General features: G+C 40.1%; 1 protein-coding gene across 1 annotated transcript in view; it reads right to left on the bottom strand.

Annotated features, from left to right (window-relative positions):
• Positions 1-17,779, bottom strand: part of LOC103204430 (serine/threonine-protein kinase TNNI3K) — a 661,050-nt gene that overhangs the window by 575,233 nt on the left and 68,038 nt on the right. Inside the window, exon 5 of the mRNA XM_042782150.1 lies at positions 1,048-1,133. Within this exon, the coding sequence (XP_042638084.1) occupies positions 1,048-1,133 (86 nt within the window). The remainder of the gene's footprint in view (positions 1-1,047; positions 1,134-17,779) is intronic.

Raw genomic sequence — 17,779 nt, 5'->3', positions numbered from 1 at the left:
TGTCTTATACTTTTATTTAGTGCCGTCAACACAAGATGGTTTTAAAATATGAAATCACTCATCTTAATAAACTATTGGTAAAATAAAAAGCTTAGATAAAAGTCTAAGCAGAACATCATTAGCAGGTATATTTAGATCAGAGAAATACTGAAGGTATGATCCAGGTTGGAAAGGAACATTAACTTTGAGAGGATAATCAGTTTTGTAGAAATACCTTAGTTTGTTTGGAAGGAATGATTAAAGGACATAGTGTAGATACTTAAACATCAGTATTCTATGTAAAGAGCTGAGTTCAATGAATACTAGCTTAGAGTACCATAATACATTTCAACTATTCATTCATTAAATCAATACATGTATTGAATGCTTATTATATGCCAGTCATGGTTCTAGGTGCTTGGGTTACACTAATGAACAAAACAGGGGGAAAAAATATGAGGAAATTAAACTCTTCATATTAATCTTCACACTGAGATTTTATCTTTGGCATTTATCACCTTCCACATATTCTTACTGCATATTGTGAAGCAACTGCTTGATGATATTTTGGGCAGTACTTTAAACGCTTCTGAATTTAACCTATTTCCTGACTGACATGCCCAATACTGAAAATACTTTCTGATTTCCAAGCAAACTAAGTGACTTGGTTCAGAGAAGTAGCACAATGAAACTTAAATTCAGAGCTAAATCAGTTGGAATGTCTGCCTGGAAGTTATTGCTTCATCTGAAGAAGGTCTGAAGGTTATCAAGGCTGCAGGGGGCAAAACAAAAAAGAAAATTGAATATGAATGGAATTCTCTTATAGACTATGAAACAGCTCAAATCACTGACAACATATGTGTGTGTGTGCATGTGCATGTGTGTGTGTGTGTGTGTGTGTGTCCTGCTTAAAAAGTTGTTGTTGTTATGTGCCGTCGAGTCGGCCCCGACTCATAGCGACCCCTCCTTGGGTTTCCGAGGCAGTATCACTATGGAAGTAGGATTGCCCAACCTTCCTTCTGAGGAGTGGCTGGTGGGTTTAAAAAGTAGCAAGTTTCAAATACTTACCTCCACAAATGCAACATAAATGAAGTAGAGACAACCCATTTTCTGTGCGGTAATTTAAATTGACTTTACTGAAGGCTTCATCAGAGCTGAAAAAAAGATTTTACAGATGATCACAAATTTCCTCTTCTAGTATACTGTCTTTCATTTGAAAAATTATAGAAAGAAATTCTGTTACTATAAATTCAGAAATACATTTTGTCAAGATACTTTTATACCTAGAGAAAGTATTTTGAGTGTATTTCTATATAAAAAGGAATTAGAATTGAGAACAAGAATATTAAAAATTTGAGATACCAGTGTAAAGACTCGCATTCATAGTTCTGTGTTCAATGTATAATTCCAGTATTTGAAGGTACTTTGATAGATTTTAAATCATTTGTAAACAGAAAACACAGACAATTGAGAGTAAATTCATTTCTCTCACACACAAAAATTCACATCATCTCTTTGGAGAAATTCAGGAAACTGTAAGAGAGGGGAAAAATGTAGCATTTGATCAGAGATTGGAGAAAAGAATATAATCCCAATGTATTACAAATTCTACCTGAAGCAAAGCTTCCTTGTACTCTGACAGGTCAGATTTCACTGATAAAAAAGGTCTAAACTGTAGTAGGGTACTGTGATACAGTCCCAGGTGAGGCGTGGTGTTAGTAATTCTATTAATGAAATCCCTGCCTTTGTCTGAACAAAGACCACTGCCCTAGGAGGGCACAAGAGATTCACAAGTAGCCTTTGAAAAGAAATGGAAAACTAAAATTCTCAACCTCCTGAGGTCATTGGCACTCCCAGGGCATTTTTTCATTAGAAATGAGATCATATCCTTTGCCTCCCCCGTCAATTTTAAACTACCTCCTGTCTATTTAAATCTCTAGCAGCATAAGCTAAATAGCGTAGTCTTTGGTGAATGAGCCTTCCATAACATTTGCACTTATACTTGAAAGGTACAATAAATTCAGAACATTATCATCAAGGCACCCAGTTAAGAATATCAAAAGCAACTGAAATTTTTAAAAAAGAAAAAGAAAGGGTGTCTTTCTCCAGAGTGCTGCTAGAAAGAGAAAGACTCTTAATTTAGTGAAATTGAAGGAACTCGGTGAAATAATTTAATCAGCAATGGCAAGTCCAGTGGTTGTTCTCGTAGGCCTCAGAATAGTTCAGGTCTTTGCCACTACCAGGAGGCACAGTGGTTAAGCATTTGGCTGTTAGTCAAAAGGTCATGGATGGAACCCATGAGCTGCTCCCTGGGAGAAAGATGAGGCAATATGTTTCCTTAAAGATTTACAGCCTTGGAATCCTAATGGGCTGTTCTACTCTCTTCTATAGGGTCACTATAAGTAGGAATTGATTCAATGGCAGTGGGTTTTGGTTTCCACTGCCTGGTCTTCTTGTCTACCTCTCATCTGTCAGTTTCTCTACTGTGGTGGCTTGTATGTTGCCATGATGATGAAAGTTATGCCACCAGTATTTCAAACACCAGCAAGGTCAGTGGACAGGTTTAATGATGTGGATGCAGACTTTCATTTGTTCATGTGGCACAACTCAAAATTAGGGAAAAAAAAACAAAACCCACAAACATCCATTAATAATCTGAATGAGTAATGTACAGAGAATGAATCTAGGAAAATTGTAAAAACTGAACTGGAATGCATAAACATTGATATCCTACACATTACTGATCAAAATGGATATTGGCCATTTTGAATCAGACAATCATGTGGTCTACTATGTGAGGAATGATAAATTGAAGAGGAATGGTGTCACATTAATCATCAAAAAGAATATTTCAAGATCTATACTGAAGTACAATGTTGTCAATGATAGGATAATACCCATACACCTACAAAGAAGATTCTACCACTTGTCTGCCAGTTTCCCACTCTGGGTGGTGTTTTGGTTATCTACTGCTGCTCTAACAGATCTGTCCTGGACGAAGTGCAGCCAGAATGCTCCTTGGAAGTGGGAATAGCCAGACTTCATCTCACCTACTTTGGTCATGTTGTCAGAAGGGACCATTTCCTGGAGAAGGATATCATATCTGGTAAAGTGCAGGGTCAACAAAAAAGGGGAAGGCCCTCAAAGAGATGGATTGACACAGTGGCTACAACAATGGACTCAGGTATAGCAAGGATTGTGCAGCTGGCACAGTACCGAGCAGTGTTCATTCTGTTGTACATGGGGTCGCTATGAGTCGGAAGCTGACTCGATGTACCTAACAACAACAACAAACAACAGTGCTACTCTAACAGAAAATAATACAAATGGGATGGGTTTAACATACAGAAGTTTATTCTGTGACAGTTTTGGGGGCTAGTCATCTGAATTCAGAGTGCCAAGCTCTAGGGACTGGGTGGAAGTCCCTTGACCTTAGGCTTCAGCTCTACCCCTTGCTCCCAGCCCACTGAAACTGGAGGCTTTCTTTACTCAGGAAGCTGCTGGCTGCTAAAGCTGACAAACCTGAAGTCAACCAGTAAAAAGGCACAGTCCCAATATAACCAAACCGCACTGCAGGCTACTGATTCAAGTCCATTGACAGTCCTAAGATCCACAGACAACATGGCAGGCTGCTGAACGACGACTTGGCTACATGCAGAATTCAAGTGTGCCAAAAGCTAGAGACTATTCCCAAACCTTTTCCTTACATACTGGAAGCTGACCATATCTCTAAAGCAGCTAGTCAGTTGCTCATGGCAGATTCTACCATGGGGTTGATTGCCAGTCTCATGATGGGGAATAACTACTACCAGCTGCCCAGCCATTCAAAACCAGGCCCATAATTTGACACATAATCTTAACTACCATAGTTGGCTTGTGTGTTGCTCTGAGGCTAGAGGCTATACCACTGGTATTTTAAATACCAACAGGGTCACCCATGGTAGACAGGTATCAGCAGAGCATCCAAACTAGATAAACTGAGAAGAAGGATGAAGCTATCTACTTCTGAAAAAATTAGCCACTGAAAATATTATGAATAGTAGTGAAACGTTGATAAAATGCTGAAAGATGAGCTCTTCAGGTTGGAAGGTACTCAAAATATGACTGGAAAAGAGCTATATCTTCAAATTAGAATGGACCTTAATAATGTAGATGGAGTGAAGCTTTCAGGACCTATGTTTGTTGATGGCACATGACTCAAAATGGAAAGAAACAGCTGCAAACATTCATGAATAATTGGAACATGGAGTGTATTAAGTATGAATCTAGGAAAATCAGAAGTGGTCAAAAATGAAAGGGAATGTATACAGATTGATATCCTAGGCATTGGTGAGCTGAAATGGATTGGTGTTAGACATTTTAAATCAGACAATCATATGGTCTACTATGCCAAGAATGAGAAATTGAGGAGGAATTGTGTTGCATTCACCATCAAAAAGAACATATCAAGCTCTATCCTGAAGTACAATGCTTCCAGTGATAGGATAATATCTGTACACCTACGAGGAAGACCAGTTAATATGACTATTATTCAAATTTACACACCAATCTCCAAAGCAAAAGCTAACAAAATTGAAGATTTTTACCAACTTCTGCAGTCTGAAATTAACCAAACATGCAATCAAGATGTATTGATTATTACTGGTGATTGGAATGCAAAAAAATGGAAACAAAGAAGTAGGAGCAGTAGTTGGAAAATATGGCCTTGGTGACTGTGATAGTTAAGTTCGTGTGTTAACTTGGCTGGGCCTGGTTGAGTGGCTGGGAAGCTCGATGTAGTATTCCCCATGATGAGACTGGTAATCCACTCCATGGTGGAATCTACTGTGAGCAGCTGAGTAGCTGCTTTAGGGAAGTAGTCTGTTTCCTGTATATAAGAAGAAGTCTTGGGGAATTGTCTCTAGCTTATGGCATACATGAACCCTACATGAAGCCATGTCGTTGTTCAGCAGCCTGCCACGCTCTGCCAACCTTGGGACTTTCAAAGGTCTTGAATTAATGGCCTGCCATGTGGTTTGCTAATATTGGGACTATGCCATTTTACTTGTCAACCTTGGGTTTGTCAGTCTCAGCAGCCAGAAGCTATCTGAGTGAAAAAAAAAAAAAAAAAAAATCTAGCTCCAGTGGGCCAGGAGGAGGAGGCAGAGCTGAACCCCAAAGTCAAGGGCCTTTCACACAGCCCCTAGAGCCTGGCTGGCACTTTGAACTTGGACTTCTAGCCTGTCGAACTGTAAGAGAATAAACTCCTGTTTGTTCAAGCCATCCCAATTGTGGTATATTATTGTCAGAGCAACACTAGGTAACAAGAACATTGACAAATTATGCCAGAGATAGCATGATAGAATTTCGCAAGACCAATGACTTATTCATTGCAGATACCTTTTCTCATCAACATAAACAGGAGCTATACACATAGACCTCACAGGATGGAACACACAAGACTCAAATCAATGACATTTGTGGAAAGAGGTGATGGAGAAGCTTAGTATCTTCCATCAAAACAAGGCCAGGCACTGACTATGGAATAGACCATCAACTGCTAATATACAAGTCTAAGGTGAAGCTGAAGAAAATTATAACAAGCCTATGAGAGCCAAATTATGACCATGATTATATTCCACCTGAATTTAGAGATCATCTGAAGAACAGATTTGATGCATTGAACCCCAATGACTAAAAACCAGAGTTGTGGGATGACATCAAAAACATCATACATGAAGAAAGAAAAAGGTCATTAAAAACACAGGAAAGAAAGAAATGACCAAAATGGATGTTAGAAGAGTCTCTGAAACTTGCTCTTGAAAGGAAAGTAGTTAAAGCAAATGGAAGAAATGATGATGAAGAAGATTTGAACAAAAGATGTCAAAGGGCTACTCAAAAAGACAAAGTAAAGTATAATGAAATGTGCAAACACCTGGAGTTAGAAAACCAAAACAAGAACACGCTCAGTATTTCTCAAGCTGAAAGAATTGAAGAAAAAAATTCAAGCCTCGATTTGCAATACTGAAGGATTCTAAGAGGAAAATATTGAACAATATGGGAAGCATCATAAGAAGATGGAAGGAATATACAGAGTCACTGCACCAGAAAGAATTGGTTGACATTCAGCTATTTCAGGAGTTAGCATATGATCAAGACTAATAGTATTGAAGGAAGAAATCCAACCTGAGCCAAAGGAATTGGTGAAAAACAAGGCTCCAAGAATTTATGGAATCTCCATTGAGGTGACTCAAGAAATGATGCAGTGTTAGAGGTGCTTATTCATTTATGCCAAGCTTTTGGAAGACAACTACCTGGTCAACTGATTGGAGAAGATTGATATTTTTGCCCATTCCAAAGAAAGGTGATCCAACAAAATGTGGAAATTATCAAACAATATCATTACTATCACACGCAAGTACAATTTTGCTAAAGATAATTTAAAAATGATTGTAGGAGTATATTGACCTGGAATTTCCAGAAGTGTGGGCTAGTTTCAGAAGAGGACATGGAATGAGGGATATCATTGTTAATGTCAGATGGATCATGGCTAAAAGCAAAGAATACCAGAAAGATATCTGCCTGTGTTTTATTGACTGTGAAGGTATTTGACTGGGTGGATCATAACAAATTATGGATAACATTGTGAAAAATGGGAATTCTGGAACATTTGATTGTGCTCATGAGGAACCTGTACATAGGCCATGAGGCTGTCATTGAAACAGAACAAAGAGATACTGCATGGCTTAAAAATCAGGAAAGGTGGGCATCAAGGTTATAAGCTTTCACCATAGTATTCGATCTGTATGCTGAGCAAATAATCAGAGAAGCTGGCCCATATAAAGAAGAACATGGCATCAGGATTGGAGAAAAGACTCTAACAACCTGTGGTATACAGATGTTGTTGTTGTTGTTGTTATGTGCCATCAAGTCGGCCCCGACTCATAGCGACCCCTCCTTGGGTTTCCCAGGCAGTATCACTACGGAAGTAGGATTGCCCAACCTTCCTTCTGAGGAGTGGCTGGTGGGTTTGAACCGCCAGCCTTCTGGTTAGCAGTCAAGTGCCTTAGGCACTATGCTATCAGGGCTCCTGTGGTATACAGATAACACAATCTTTCTTGTGAAAGTGAAGATCGCTGGAAGCACATACTGATGAAGATCAAAAACCAGCCTTCAGTATGGATTATACCTCAACATAAAGAAAACAAAAATTCTCATAACTGGACCAATAAGCAACATAGCAATAAATGGAGAAAAAAGATTGAAGGTGTCAGGGATTTCATTTTACTTGGATCCACAATCAACACCCATGGAACCAGCGGTCAAGATATAAGATGCTATATTGCACTGGGTAAATTTGCTGCAATAGACTCTTTGAAAGTGTTAAGAAGCAAAGATGTTACTTTGAACACTAAGGTGAACCTAACCCAAGACATTGTATTTTCAGTCGCTTCATATGCATGTAAATCCTGGACAATGAATAAGCAGGATGGAAGAAGAGTTGATGCCTTTGAATTGTGGTGTTGGTGAATAATATTGAACATACATGTACTGCCAGAAGAATGAAGAAATCTGTCCTGGAAGAAATGTAGCCAGAATGCTCTTTAGAAGCAAAAATGGCCAGACTTCATCTCACCTAATTGGGTCATGTTGTTGCAAGGGACCAGTCCCTGAAGAAAGATATTATTTTAGTTATTTCATGCTGCTCTAACAGAAAATTCCACAAATACGTAGTTTTAACAAACAGGAGTTTATTCTCTTACAATTTTGGAGGCTAGAAATAGAGCTCAAAGTGCCAAGCTCGAAGGGCTGGGTGAAAGCCCCTCAGCCTTGGGTTTCAGTTCTGCCTCTTGCTCCCAGCCCACTGGAGCTAGACATGTCTTTTCATTCAGGCAGCTGCTGGCTGTTGGGGCTAACAAACCCAAGGTGAACAAATATAATGGCACAGTGACAATACTAACACACAACACAGCAGCCCACTATTCCAAGTCCAGATATAGTTTCAAGATTGGAAGGAAACATGGCAGGCTGCTAAAAAAAAGGCTTGGTTATATGCAGGGTCCAAGCATGCCAAAAAGCTGCTAGCCATTCCCAAAGCTTCTCCCTATATACTGGAAGCAGACCACATCCCTACTGCAGCTACTCAGTTGCTCATGGCAGATTCCACCATGGAGTTAGTTGATTGCCAGTCTCATCATGGGAAATAGCTACATCCAGCTGACTACCCACTCAAAAACAGGCCCAGCCAAGTTGACACATAACCTTAACTACTCCAATTCCACCCCTTGCCAACTTGGCACCTGTACAGATCTTCACTGAGTGGTACCTGTACAGATTTCCTTCACTGGGTGGCTCAAGTCTCCTAGTCATCTGAGTGGGAACCTCACCCCCTTGGCCTGGCAGGCTCCATTTCTCTACCTCTTGGGCATGGCAGCCCTGCCTCCTCACTTTTGGGCAGTGGCTATTTCTCCCTCCCACTGGCCTACATGAACAAGAAGCCTTACACTCCAGAACCAAGTTGGTGAAGGTCTGACTTTTTGAAATCTAAGAGGCTGTGGCAATTCCACCCCCAAAGGACATGGTCCTACCCTTTGAGGCTGAGGCAACCCTACTTCCCATTTCCTTGGTCTCTCAGCTTCTGCCAATTATTGCCTGAGGGCAACCCACTCTGCCAGGAATCTTCCTGTCCAAAAGGCAATGATATTTTTTGATCTGTAGGCTGACCAACCTGCTACTCCATCTCATGCCAGGTCTCGTCTACCAATTAATGCCCAAAGGCAACCCACTCCTTCAGGAAGCTGCCTATCCAATGGCATCCAGCTTTCTCCTCTGTGGGCTGGTATACCTGTTGCTGTCTAATCTAGGACTCTCAGCTCTGCTGCTGCCATCTCTTTGATGGGGTCTCTGGGCAGGGGTCTCGGGTCAAAGATGCACTCCACTCCTGTTTCCACATTTTAAGTATATGTCAGAGTATTATCCCACTTTCTCAGTACCAATTTCTGTTTTATTTATCTAGTGCCACTCTAACAGAAAATACCACAAATAGATGGTTTTAATGAACAGGAGTTTATTCTCTTACAATTTAGGAGGCTAGATGTCTGAGTTCAAAGTGCCAACTCTAGGGGCTGAGTGAAAACCTCTCACCATTGGATTTTAGCTCTGCCTCTTGCTCCCAGCCCACTGAAAGTGGAGGCTTTTCTTAAATCAGGCAGCTGCTGGCTTCTAAGGCTGGCAAACCCAAGGTTGACAAGTAAAAAGGCACAATCCCAATATTATTAAACAACACAATAGGCCACTAGTTCAAGTCCAGAAGCAGTCCCCAAATTGGCAGAGCATGACAGGTTGCTGAATGAAAACTCGGCTATATGCAGCGTCTAAGCATGCCAAAAAGCTGCAGACCATTCTCAAAGTTTCTCCTCATATACTGGAAGCAGACCACATCCCTAAAGCAGCTATTCATGGCAGATTCCACCATGGAATTGATTGCCAGTCTCATCATGGAGAGTAAGTGGGAATAACCAGATGTCCAGCCAATCAAAACCAAGCCAAGTCAAGTTGACACATACCCCTAACTACCACAGATATCATGGTTGGTAAAGTATAGGGCCAGCATAAAAGGGGAAAACCCTCAAAGAGATGCATTGACACAGTGGCTTTAATAATGGGCTCAAGCATACCAAGGACTGTGAGGATTACACAGGACTGTGCAGTATTTCATTCTGTTGTACACAGGGTCCCTATGAGTCAGAGCTGACTTGATAGCACCTACAATAACACCTACTCACTGCAGTCGAGATGGATCCAACTCATAGTGACCCCTCCTTGGGTTTCTGAGGCAGTATCACTATGGAAGTAGATTGCCCAACCTTCCTTCTGAGGAGTGGCTAGTGAACTGCCAGTCTTCTGGTTAGCAGTCAAATGCCTTAGGTGTTACACCACCAGAGCTCCCACAATAGCACAAAGAAAACAATTTATTACTACTATTATTGAAATTTATGTAGCAAACACTATTGTCAAAGATGAAGAAATTAAAGATTTTTACCAATTTCTACAGTTTGACATTGACCAAACATGTCATCAAGATGTACTGATTATCATTATACCCTACTTGGAATGTGAAAGTTGGAAATAAAGAAGCATCGGTAGTTGGAAAATATGGCCGTGGTGAGAGATAGAATGCCTAAGATCGTATGATAGAATTTTTCAAGATCACTGACTTATTCTTTGCAAATACCTTTTTAAAACAACATAAATGCAACTCTACAAGAGTGTACCTTGCCAGGTGGAATACACAGGAATCAAACTGACTACATCTGTGGAAAGAGATGATGGAGAAACTCAATATCATCATTCAGAACAAGGCAAGAGCTTAGTGTGGAACAGATCATCACTTGCTCACATGTAAGTTCAAGTTTAAGCTAAAGAAAATTAGAAGAAGTCCATGAGAGCCAAAAAATGACCTTGAGTATACCCCACTTGAATTTAGAGAACATCTGAAGAATATATTTGACACATTGAACACTGATCACTAAAGACAAGATGAGTTGTGGGATGACATCAAGAACATCATACATGAAGAAAGAGAAAGGTCATTAAAAAGACAGGAAAGAAAGAAAAGACCAAAATATATGTCCAAAGAGATTCTAAAATTTGCTTTTGAATGGAAAGTAGCTAAAGCAAATGGAAGAAATGATGATGTAAATGATCTGAACAGAAGATTTTAAAGGGCGACTAGAGAAGACAACTCGGAAGGAAGGTTGGGCAATCCTACTTCCGTAGTGATACTGCCTGGGAAACCCAAGAAGGGGTCGCTATGAGTCAGGTTTGACTTGACGGCACATAACAACAACAACAACAACAGAGAAGACAAAGTGTTTTAAGGAAATGTGCTAAGACCTGGACTTAGAAAACCAAAAAGGAAGAACATGTTCAACATTTCTCAAGCTGAAAGAACTGAAGAAAAAAATCAAGCCTCAAGTTGCAATGTTGAAAAATTTTATGGATAAAATACTGAACGATGCAGGAAGCATCAAAAGAAGATGGAAGTAATACATAGAGTAACCTTACAAAAAAAGAAATGATGTTCATCATTTTCAGTAGTTAGTATACGATCAAGACCAACAATATTGAAGGAAGAAGTCCAATCTGAACTGAAGGAATTGGCCAAAAAAAAAAAAAAAGCCTCCAAGAGTTGATGGAATAGCCATTGAAATGATTCAAGAAGTGGATGCAGTGCTAGAGACACTTACTCATTTACATCAAAATTTTGGAAGACAAGCTACCAGGCTAACTGATTGGAGCAGATCAACATATGTGCCCACTCCAAAGAAAAGTGATTCAACAGAATGTAGAAATCATTGAACAATATCATAAATATTGCACTCAAGTAAAATTTTCCTGAAAATAATTCAAAAACAGTTGCAGCAGTACATTGATTGGGGTCCTGATTGAAGAATTGTATCCTCAGCATTCCTGGACTTGAATTGTTGCCTGTTATTTCCCAAAGGAGCTCTGCTAGTGTACTAGTTAAGGCATTTGGCTGCTAAACAAAAGGCCAGGGGAGAATGATGAGGCTGTCTGTTTTCATAAAGATTTACAACGTTGGAAACCCAGTGAGGATCGTTATGAGTCAGAATTGACTCAATGGCAGTGAGTTTGATTTTCGGTTATTTCCCTAATAAACCCCACAATCATAAGTTCTGTCTGTAAGTTCTGGGGAGCCATTGCAATAAATTATCAAGCCCAGCAGAGAAGTAGTGAGTGCCATAGAAGGGATGGCAGGAGTCAGAATTGGTTAAAAGGTTGGAGGGTGGTGGCATATTAAACACTGCCTCACAGAGATCAGCTTTGGGCTGATGGTGTTAAATCTTCTTGCTCCCCTTTGTGAAGTTAGAGGAGGTCAGAAGGAGATGTCACCCCTGCATCCTTTTTGCAGTTGGCATCAGGAGTGGGATTTGTTGTAATGGGTCCAGACTCATAGAGAATGGGATTTTGTAAGAGAAAGAAGGAAGGACCATGGGAAGTGAAGCTTTTGATTCTCAGGTCATTACTTTGTAATGGCTGAAAGGAATGTAATAAATATTATGCTGCAGCTGAAGGGAGGTGGCCTGAGGCAAGAGGTAGGCCAATTAAAGGAGATGATTGATAGGAGGCCAGGGCTTTTGGTTCCACCCAGCCAGAGGCCCAGCCCATAGGCATAGAATGGGAAGATAGTCAAGGTGAAGAGAAGATGAAACCGGAATGTTTTTTAAAAGATTGAGTGTTTTGAATTATGTGTTTATCTGAATGGATATTGAATGTTCTCTTACCTAGTTGGATGTTAGAAGTGAATATTATATATGGATATGAGAGAGTGTGTTATTCCACCTTCAGCCAATACTTGATTGGATATGTTAAAAAGGGAACTAGAATTTGCCTAAGCAGGATAGAAGAAACAAAGGCTTTTATTTCAAGCCCAGCATATACAGTATTGGGGGCTTGGTGGGAAACCTGAGCTCCATCCAGAACATTCAGAGTCAGGAAATTTGCATTTGAAAAGACATTGACACCTACCCAGGGCTTCTGAGAAAACAGATTTGCATTTGAAGGAAGACTTGAAGAGAATGGCAGGGCCGGGATTGCTATTTGGCTTTTTGAATTTTGAGCAAGTGGTTTATCTTTGAGTGCATTTGGGCAGAAAAGTTATGGCCCATGGAAGAACTACTTCCAGGACTGGAAGTTAAAGGAAGCTGGTGAGTAGATGGCCTAGTATGGTGCTCGCTTGTGCTGACCACCTGGTGGAAGTGGGGGAGGTTTAGCACTGAAGAAACATGATGAGCTTGGCACTTTTTAACCTAGCTTATAGAGGCTAGGGATGAGAGGAAGGACTAGCTGATCAGAGGTGCAAGGAGTTGTGTGGACTCTTGGGCCTACAGGCATTGAACTAGCCCATGGGGTTAGCGATGAGAGAGAGAGAAGGGGCTAGCGGGTCTGAAGTGCAAGCAGGAATATGAAGTCCCAAACTTTCATGATAGGCTAGGGTTGAGCTGAAGAGAACTTGATCCAATGAAGAGGAAGATGTTTGACACTGAACTGATGTAAATTGCTACAATTTGATGACTTGCTCTAGACTGGACTTTGCTTATGGATGCAGATGTTCAAAGTTCCAACTGGAACAGAAGACTCTTCAGAGAAAGGAACATGCTTGTCTCCTCAGAGTATTGATTTGATAAACCAAAACCAAACTCTGCCATTGAGTTGATTTTGACCATACAGCAATTTAGAAATTGGATATCTGAAATGAGGGGAGATAAAGGCATGAAGTGGCTGGCTTACACTCTTTCATGGGCATGCTTATACTTAAATTGATTGGGAAGGGGATGTTAATTTTGATGTATGAAAAGGACAATGGCTAGAAGAGCCAGGGGGTGGCCTGTGGTACAGTGAATTACTTGGTACTGCTCTTCTAGCCATGGTCTTAGTGATTCCCACCAGATTACTACATGGAACTATGCAAATGTAAGGTGCTGGTAGCCCACCAAGGAGATTGGATAGCTTGCTAATAATTTAAATAGGGTACATGGCTCCCTTGTAGATGTGGGACCATGGGATGTATGGAACCCTAATATGGGGATTGGTCAGTTTTGTTATCCCACTAGGTTTAAAATGAGCCCCCTTAGAGGCAGAAAGGAGAATCTCACTGCCATCAAGAGAGAAGAGCTGGAGTTGGAATGAAGCACATCCTTGTACCCGAGATCCCTGCACTGGATCTCCTTGGCAGAAAAAATAGAGTGGCAGAGAGGACAGGAAGAGAGATGGTGGCAGCAGAACTAAGAGACTGGCACTAGACAGAACAGAGAGCACTAGATAGAGCCACATGGAACAAGAAAGCTCAGGGCCTTTGGGTAGGTGGCTTGCTGGAGAAGTGAGGTACACATAAGTGTATCTGTCAGCAGAGGTAAATGTGCTTTGTAACCAGGGCAGAGGTCAGGCTGAAGGGCCAAGGGCCAAAGAGAGGCCTGAGGGCACAGCTGAAGAAAGGCTGTTCTGATTGAAGAATTGTATCCTAAGAGTTCTTGAACATGAATGGTAGCCTGTTACTTCCCTACTGGGAGCTCTGGTAGTGTAGTGCCTAAGGCACTTGACTGCTAACCAGAAGGCTGGTGGTTCAAACCACAAGTCACTCCTCAAAAGGAAGGTTGGGCAATCTATTTCCATAGTGACACCGTGTCAGAAACCCAAGGAGGGGTAGCTATGAGTTGGGTCCAACCTGACACTACATAACAACAACAACACTTCCCTATTAAACCCCATAATGATGAGTATTGTCAGTGAGTTCTGTGTGGCCATTGCAATGAATTACTGAACCCAGCAGAGAAGTAATGTAATGGGAGGGACAGCTGGTATCAGAATTGATAGAAGGTTGGATGGAGGTGGCATGTCTGGCCTCATAGAAATTCAGCTTTGCACTGTTGGTGTTGATCCTTCTCTTTCCCTCTTGTGAAGTTAGAGGTGGTCAGAGAGAGAGGCCACCCCTGCATCCTTTTTGCACAGAACTGCCAGAAATTCAAGTCAGTTTCAGAAGAAGAAGTGGAATGAGAGATACCATTACTGATGTCACAGATCTTGGGTGAAAGCAGAGAATATCAGAAAGATATTTACCTGTGTTTTATCGACTATGCAAAGATATTTACTACATGGATCAAATTATGGATAACATTGTGAAGAATAGGAATTCCAGAACAACTAATTGTGTTCATGAGGAACTTGTACATTGACCAAGAGGCAATTGTTTGAATAGAACAAGGGGATACTTCATGGGTTAAAATTAGGAAAGATGTGCATGAGGGCTGTATCCTTTTACCCTACTTATTCAATCTGTATGCTGAGAAAATGATATGAGAAGCTGAACTATAGAAAGAAGAAAGTGGCATCAACATTGGGGAAGAATCATTAACAGCCTGCAATATGCAGACGACACAACTTGTTTGAAGACCAGAAGCATCTATTGTTGAAGATTAAAGACCACAGCCTTTGGTATGGATTACATGTCAACATAAAGAAAAAAAAAAAGAAAGAAAAATCTCACAACTGGACCAATAAGGCATATGATGATAAATGGAGAAAAGATTGAAGTTGTCAAGGATTTCATTTTACTTGAATCCACCATCAATGCCCACTGAAGCAGCAGTCAATAAATCCAACTTGCTGCATTGGGCAAATCTGCTGCAAAAGACCTCTTTAAAGTGTTGAAGAGCAAAGATGGTACTTTGAAGACTACGATGTGCCTGACCAACCCATGGTATTTTCAATAGCCTCATATACATGTGAGAGCTGGACAATGAATAAAGAAGACCACAGAAGTACTGATGCATTTAAATTGTGGCATTGGGGAGGAATACTGAATGTACCATTAACTGCTGGAAGAACAAGTAAATCTGTCTTGGAGGAAGTACAGCTAGAATGCTCCTTAGAAGCGAGAATGGCCAGACTTCTTTTCTTGTAATTGACCATGTTATCAGGAGTGACCAGTCCCTGGGGAAGCATATCATACCTAGTAAAGCAGAGGATCAGAAAAAAAAAAAGGAAGACCCTCAATGAAATGGATTCACACAGTGGCTGCAATGATGGGCTCAAGCATAGCAATGATTGTGAGACTAGCACAGGAGCAAGCTGTATTTCGTTCTGTCGTACATAGGGTCGCCCTAAGTGAAACTGGCTAGAAAACACCTGACAAGAACAACAGTCTTCTAGCTTTGCATGTTCAACTTCCCAGCAGAAAAGCGTGTTCCCCTGCAAACACACGTACTCATGTTAAGAAACATTTTAACTTTCTCTGAGAAGTCAAATGTAAGAAGTACAATAAACTCCAATGAGTCATTTTTATAAATGTTAATAATATATCTGATACTGTCTCGGAAACCCAAGGAGAGGTCACTATAAGTGGAATTGACTGAACAGCAGTGAGTTTGTTTTGTTTTGTTTTCTATCTGCACCTTGTCAGTGAGGTAGTATAATGAATGATGCAAACAAAATTTATTTGTGATGAAAATACAGTGAAACCCTATGAGAGCCAGAACTCAATGGGACTGCCTTGTTTTTCCAAGTCTTTCCAGTTTTCCGTCTTTAGTAGGGTCTTAACCACTTTTCTATTGATCTTTTTAATGGAAAATATTTGGGTTTTTCTTCTCTGTCAGTTTTCCACCTTATACATGTTCTGGTTTTTACAAATTTTACTGTACCACTGTTTTAAATGTCTGCCCAAAATGAACCCAGTTGTAAATAGTATAGCAATGTTATGGTCTGTGCACTACTTCACAAAACAACCTGGCTCTTCAAAATTTGTGGCCTTTCTCTGAGACAAATATCTCAACCCCCAAAGCCAACTACATTACAGACACAAGAAATTAATCTAAATAAGTAATACTAAGCAAAGTGCACCTTCATTGGGGCTCAGACTTGGAAATGTAGTTCACAGAGATTTTCTCTGTGGCTGTGACTTGAAATAGTACAGGTGTTCCGAAGAGCTGAATTCTGCTTTTTAAGCTAGCTCGATTGGATTTTTCTCTTTCAGTTTATAGGAAATCAACATCTATAAACAAAAAGGGAAAGAATATTGTGATAAGCAACTGAGGATGCTGATGCACAATGATTCACAAGCTCTGAACTGCTTTGGCATTATTTCCTTTGTCCTTTTATTACCCAGGAAGCAAAGCACAATAAGATCAAAAGATAGCCAACAAATTACTGGGGCAGAAAAGGAAAGGGTAAGCCTTCTGTTAAATGCAGAGAAATATATAAACTACATCCTAAGAGGGGAAAAAAAAAAGTATCACTGATAGTACAGTGGTTAAACACTCAGCTGTCAACCAAAAGGCTAAAGGTTTAAATCCCCCAGCGATTCTGCAGGAGAAAGACCTGGTGATCTATCACCATTAAGATTACAGATTGTTGTTGTTGTTGTTGTTATGTGCCATCGAGTTGGACCAGACTCATAGTGACCCTTCCTTGGGTTTCTGAGGCAGTATCACTATGGAAGTAGATTGCTCAATCTTCCTTCCGAGGAGTGGCTGGTGGGTTTGAACTGCCAGCCTTCTGGTTAGCAGTCAAGTGCCTTAGGCACTACGCTACCAGAGTTCCTTTAGGAAACTCTATAGGGTGACTCTACTTTGTCACACAGGATTATTCTGAGTCAAAATCAACTCTATGGCACTGAACAACTATAAGGAGGAAAAACAGGAAAGAAAATATTTCATATGAGGTAATGCTAATGAGATAAATGACAAACCATGGGGGGAAAAACACTTTAGAGCTCTTTTATAACAATAAACCTCTTGAAAAAATTAGGGTTTCATTGTGTACCTTTAACAGTACATAGAAATATCGCTGTGTTTTAATGTTTTACAAAGCAAAAAATGTCATTTCGCAAAGTAGGACATCCTTAAAAGCTTGATCTTTACAGTTACACTGGGATTCAAATCCTGATTCCAGTTTTCAAGTAGTTATCTTGCTTATTTGTATTTTTCATTTTAGGTAAGTTATTTAAACTCTCTAAGCCTGTTTTGTCAGTTGTAAAAATAAGTAGCATAATCCATATATTATTGTGTTGTTTTAAGAAACTGATGAGTTAATACAGGTTAAGTGCTTACTCATTACAATATATGTCAGCATCTGACAGGGATTCAGGAGCAATGACTGGAACAGTGTTTTAATACAAGTCTGGTGACCACGTTATGGTGGTGAAACTATTCTCAACATTGGTGATATTAAATGACAAAATATCCTAAGGGGGAAAAAAAAAAAAAAAAATATATATATATATATATATATATATATTGAGATG

This window comes from Orycteropus afer, unplaced genomic scaffold (assembly GCF_000298275.1).
Source record: "Orycteropus afer afer isolate SDZICR_OR568_19922 unplaced genomic scaffold, OryAfe1.0 scaffold00248, whole genome shotgun sequence".
NCBI classification, from domain to species: Eukaryota; Metazoa; Chordata; class Mammalia; order Tubulidentata; family Orycteropodidae; genus Orycteropus; species Orycteropus afer.
Note: the sequence above shows the minus strand (reverse complement) of the source record. Positions and strands in the feature narration are given on the sequence as shown.